The sequence below is a fragment of the Eimeria necatrix genome, genomic scaffold (genome assembly GCF_000499385.1).
Source record: "Eimeria necatrix Houghton genomic scaffold, Enh_scaff72, whole genome shotgun sequence".
NCBI classification, from domain to species: domain Eukaryota; phylum Apicomplexa; class Conoidasida; order Eucoccidiorida; family Eimeriidae; genus Eimeria; species Eimeria necatrix.
In genome coordinates this window covers 69,876-75,566 of record NW_013654545.1, presented here as the reverse complement: position 1 = coordinate 75,566, position 5,691 = coordinate 69,876, and the positions used below count along the sequence as shown (strand labels likewise).

General features: G+C 56.5%; 1 protein-coding gene across 1 annotated transcript; it reads left to right on the top strand.

Annotated features, from left to right (window-relative positions):
• Nucleotides 1–4,420, top strand: ENH_00073330 (hypothetical protein, conserved; the record flags this gene model as incomplete). Its single annotated transcript, XM_013582718.1, has 7 exons — nucleotides 1–251; nucleotides 487–1,282; nucleotides 1,452–1,526; nucleotides 1,779–1,901; nucleotides 2,249–2,298; nucleotides 2,385–2,711; nucleotides 3,424–4,420. 7 exons carry the CDS (start codon nucleotides 1–3, stop codon nucleotides 4,418–4,420), a joined length of 2,619 nt encoding a protein of 872 aa, XP_013438172.1.
• Between the last annotated feature and the right edge of the window lie 1,271 nt (nucleotides 4,421–5,691).

Here is a 5,691-nt window from a genome sequence, read left to right as displayed (position 1 = left end):
ATGCGCATTTCTGTTTCCCCAGAAGCCACGCAAGGGGCTCCAGCGCAGCGGTGGGAAGGAGAGTACACAGAGGCCTTCCTCCAGCGCCTCACAGCCCGCACGGGGTCGCCCATTTCTCCCCAAGCTCTCTGGGAGCTGCTGCGGGGAGCCGTGCAAGCAGCAGCGGAAGATGCAAACTCAGCAGCAGCAGCAGGAACAAGACACGCCTCGGATCGTGCAGCAGCAGCAGGAGCTTATCTCAATCTCTGGAGGTTAGCAGTTCGCATTGCATGCAGCAGGTCGAACAAGCCTTTGAGTCTGAGAAGACCTTTCAGACCAGTATAAGTAGAAGCATAGCCAATCTCTCTGCCGTTTTTTATTTGAAAGCCATTTGTTGCAGCTGCTCGAGTTCTGCTGCTGGCAGTCTTGCGCCGCTGCACCTTCGCTTTCTGCTGCTGCTGCTGCTGCTGCTGATCGCTTGGCCCCTGCATGTGTCGCCTGCTGCAGTGCAGCAGACCTCGAGGCCCTCAAGCGCAGAGCCGAAGGGCAGGAAGCCCTCGAAGAGGCCCACAAGGTGGGCCCAGCAGACCCCAAGTTGTTTTTCATAGTGACGCGGGCTGTCGAGGGCAAGAAGGTCCACTACCCGCTCGCGCTCACGAACAAAGCAGCAGCAGCCCCCGCTCCAGCCCCAGCAGCAGCAGCAGCAGCAGCAGCAGCAGCAGCAGCTCTTCCTGCTGCCTCGCCGGCGCACATTCCAGACCCGTCCAGAAGCTGCACCCGACATGCTGCCTCCGCAGCAGCCGCGCAGCAGCAGCAGCAGCAGCAGCAGCAGCAGCAGCGTACACCGCGTTCCCCCCTTTCCATAGGCATCCCATGCCGTAGCTATGTCGCGGCGCTGCAGCAACAGGCGAATACGAAGCAGCAGCTGAATCAGCAGCAGCAGCAGCAGCAGCACGTGCTGGCAGCCTCACCAGCTGCAGCGAGCGACAAGCCCCTGGGGGCCCCTGCAATGGGCTCCCCCGTAGCTGTAGGGAGGAGCCGCCAGCAGCAGCAGCAGCAGCAGCAGCAGCAGTTCCCCTGCGAGGTCCAACCAAGTCCTGTGCAGCCTCACTACGTTAAGGGTCAGGCCGCAGCAGCAAGCGAAGCTGCTGCAGCATTGGCAGCAGGAGCAACAGCTGCAGCAGCAGCAGCAGCACGCGGCCTCCCTGTGGAAGCCGAAACTGCAGCAGCAACAGAGCTGGCCTGCCTCAGGGCCCTCGTCGCAGAACAGCAGGCAGCCCTGGCGGAGGCGAGAAGGCAAAACGTAAGCTGGCAGCAGGGCAGTGCCTCTTTGCATTTTGTCAGTAATATTCAGTGGCATATTTCAGTTATCTTACAAGAAATCGGGCGCCAGAAGCAGCTTGGGGAGTGCTGCAGCACCAGGTACTGCTGCTGCTGTTGCTGCTGCTGCTGCTGCTGCTGCATGCGAACAGGAGCTGCACGCGCCTTCCTTCCGAGACGCCTACGCAGACTCCCAAGGGCTCACAGCGCAGCTGCACAGAGTGGAGGTGAGGCCTGGGGTCACTTCGGCTCCCCTTTTGGGGCTGTTTCCTTCAGAACAAAAGCCAGCAAGAGCTGCTCAAGTTCAGATAGAAACGGGCCTCGCGTGTATAGCAAAGACTGCTGCTGCTTTTTGTTGCTGCGCACCCTTTGACGGCTGGCAGGGCCCTTGGGATGCCTTTGGAGCTGCCAGAGGCCCCAGGAATAGAAATAAGGCCCCCACTTTAGCTGAGGAGGACCTTGTGCTTGTGTTGCTTCAGAGTGAGCTATTCATGGCGAGACAGAGACTGCAGGCAGAGAGGCAACTGCGGGCGAAGGAGATGCACAGATTTAGAACTGAAATCGATAAGATGAGGAGGGTGGAAACTGCACTCAGGTTGAGAGTAGGCGCTTTCTGGCTCTCAGCCAAAGCGCGCGCACAGACACACACCCATACGCCCACATACACGAAATATATTTATTTACTGAATGTTTTTGTGTGCTCATGAACTTGCTTGCAAGCCTGCGTCCTTGTTCGCATGTACGCACGCTTGCATGCATGGATAAGTGTTTGCTGCCGGGCATTTCACAGTTCTGCTCCTTGCGAGAGTTGCTGGATGGAGCACCTCCGCCAGGCTCTGCTGAGGCGCACTTAGACTGGAGTAGACAGCAGCAGACTGCAGCAAGCACTGTGACCAGAGGCTTAGGGTTTAGTTTCCTGGTTTGCAGTTGGGGTTTTCCTGTCGTACAGGTTCGAGAATTAGAGGCTCAACTGCGTTCAAACAGCTGCCGCCTTCGAAGGTAAGAAGGTCCCAGCAGCCGGAGTCGGAAAGCCCAAACACAGGGCCACAGGGCCACAGATTTAGTGCTCTGGCTGTTTGCTGCAGGTCGGTGGCTTCCTCTGGTGCTCTCTCTCCCGCTTTGCGTTCTGCGTCTTCTCGCTGCTCCTCCTACGACGCCGTCGCCGCCGAGAGGAGCAGCCGTCTTGCGGGGAAGCCACTTAAAGAGCCAATTCGGGGCAGGCCTACGGCCCCTGTACCGTGTGGAAGAGCAGCGGGGCCCCCTCTGTATTCGCAGGCCCCCACTGACAGGCACGGGGTCCTCCCGCGAGCCCCGTCAGCCTCTCCCACGCGCAGCCGCCCCCTGCCTTCGCGCCAGGCGGCCCTTAGAAGGGGGCGCTCATACTCTCCGTACCTCGTCTGCCACTCCCCGCGGTAACAAATTAGCACATTAGTGTCATCGCTGTGCCTCACTTGGGCTGAGCTCTTAGGATTCCAGAGCCCTTGCTTTCTTCCTTATAGCCCGTCATACGTCGAAGCTCCGCTGCAGAATTCGCGTGAGAACTGTTTGGATAGAAAGAGGAAGCTGCTGCTGATAAGGGAAATGCTGCATCCTGTTGCTGAGTGACTGCTGCAGGTCGCGCCTCGGGAGTTTGCCACAGCAAGAGGGCCCCTCTCAGCCTGTAGGGGGGAACCATATTGGCCGGTCTGGGTCGGCTTTAGGAGTTTCTGCATCTTTGATGGCCTCTACAGCCTCGTCTCGGGCACGGCAGCGGTCGATTTCCGTCGGCTCGGCTTGCAGCAGCAATCACAGCAGCTTCTGCAGCAGGCACAGCCCGCGCTTCCCCACGAATTTTGGCTGCGCTGCCAGTGCGCAGCTGACAGCTCGCAGCAGCTTTCCAGCCCCTAGGGGCCCTCACACGCACTCAAGGCAGCAGCAGTCACCCAGAAAGCTTCCAACGGACTTAAGGTTCCCCCACACGATGGCCGCCGACAGTTATGCGCCTACGAAGCAACACAGTGCTGCTGCTGCTGCGTAAGCTTTCCGCTGCTGCTGCTGTGTGTGGCGCGAAGTGCAGCGGCGTTTGCAAAAGCTTATTGCGTGTGTCCCTAGAAGTGACACTGTTTCCTGCAGATGCTGCCACAGAGCGTTGGCAAGGGACGCAGCAAAGTGCTCGCTGCATAGTACAACGGGCCCGCCCCCGCCGGCCGAAGGAACTCTTCCAAGGTATGGCGGCAGCTGCCGCATGCGAAGCCTTGTTGGGCAGGACACAGCCCGCAGCTTGGTCTCCCCAGGCGTCCCGGGGTCCGTGAGGCCAGCAGCTGCATGCAGCATGAGACACAGAAGCCCGTTCGCAGCTGAGGCGAAGTGTGACGAAGATGCACTGCTGCCGCCTTTTGGCTCTCAGCATTGCCAGCAAATGCCAGACCGCACCCAACATATTCCACAGCAGCAGCAGCAGCAACAACAGCAACAGCAGCAGCCATTCGTCGTGTTATCAGCAGTGGAGTATGAGCGGCTGAAGCGCCAGGGATCAGCCGAGAACCTGAAGGAAAAATTGGTGAGCCAGGCAAGTGCATGTTTGTCTTCCGCCTCTTCTGCATGCGGAGATGGCCTGCGGCCGCTGGAACGGTCCGAGCCCCCTCCTGTTCCTGGGGATATTGAAAGCAGCACAACTAGTTCCAGAAGAGCCTTCTGTAGCAAGACAGTAGATAACAGCCTTCGTATAAACCCTGAGGACCCCGGCGGGCCCCTTGAGGAGAATTCTGCGTTGACAGCCGCGAGTTCAAACGACGCGACATCAGCGGAAATGCCGCAAGTGGCAGATGAGCCATCTCTTCCGTCCTTGCTGCGGCTTCCCTTAAGTAAACAAGCGGCCGATACTGGCCTGTTTGCACACCGCATGCTGTCTTCTGCTGAAGCTGCTGCTGAAGGAGCGGCCACAAGCACAATCCTTAAGGGGCCTGTTTCGCAGCCTAGTACAGGGCCCACTGTCACGGGGAAGGGAGGCACACCCGCAACTGTGTCGGCAGGCCGCGCTGTGTTCTCCGAAATTGACGAACGGCTTACAGCGCTGCAGCGCTTTTTGCGTTCTACCCGCGAGAGTTTTCGCCTCATGGAGACGAGCACTCTCGGACCCTGATTATCATTTTTGATTAGGCTTGTACTTTCCGAATCGATGTTAACACTGCGTGAATTGGAGTTTCAGCTGTTTCATGACACGCTGTGCAGCTCTTCCCCGCTGCCCACGTTACGCAAGCCAGGTGCAAGATGGATTCAAAAAGTACAAAGTTATTGTCAAAGCGTTTTACAGTGAGCTGCAAGTGGATCCCGTGCCTTATAGCTATTAAAGTGAAGAATATCAAATTGTAGTTACCGCTGTGAAGCCGCAGCAAAGTTTGAACTCCGCGGCAGAGACTCCCTCTGCTGCAAGTTCCTTGGGTTCGCTATTGCCTCTGGCGTGTTTTTCATCAGCATGTTAGTTTCACCTTAGCCTCCGGCTCTGCGAGGCTGGCCAATGAGCCTGCCATGTTATTTGTTGATAACTGCGAGGCTCAGTGAAGGACACCGAAGCCAGCTGTCAAAACTCCACAGATGCTTCTACAAGCGCGAAGTTCGATTCTTTCCTGACTCTGTGAGCCAACAGTTGCCGCTGTGTGGCGATTGTACAAAATCTACCAGCTTAACTTCAAGCATTTCATGTGGCATGAGACGCCTGAATCTCAGGCATGCAAAAAGGCTGCGGATTCTATGTGCCAGCATCCATAGCCTGGGGATTATTTATAAGAATTCATCGGCAGAGGGTGCACCAACTACGCGTACAAATTATACCTGACAGGGTCTGAAATACGACTTTTTGTGCCCCATGGTAACACCAAATCTTGGAATCGGGTATAGATGGTATCCAGTCAAATATAGGTGCCAGGCGCGTTAATCCGACTCCCAAAGGGCGATTCGTCTCTGGAGTGGCTATACAGACTGTAAATAGGCAAAGAAGCCTTATAACTCATGAATAGCTAGACAGATAACACCTCGCGCGGCATCTAGATGATCTAAACGTTAGCCGCTAAACTCTGCACACCAACTCCTTCGGTGCAAATCTGAGAGAAGCGAGGAAAAGAAGTGTGCGCTTAGACTTTTGTCCACACCACACCGGGTCACTACTGCTTGCAGTCCAGATAAACGGTGAAGACTCTAGACGGTTATGGCTCCGAGGGTGGCTAGACTGTGCGAGCTCTGGGACTTGGTCAAATTTTTGTGCTGGTAACCCCCTTAGAGTTGAGATGAGCTCTCGAAAGGCCGAGAGCTCATATACTGAGCAGTTTATCACTACTTTGGTGCTTAGCAGTATTTTGGCCAGGAACTAAGCTATTCGGCTTCTTTAAATGTTTGCGCTGGTCACTTCAACACTAC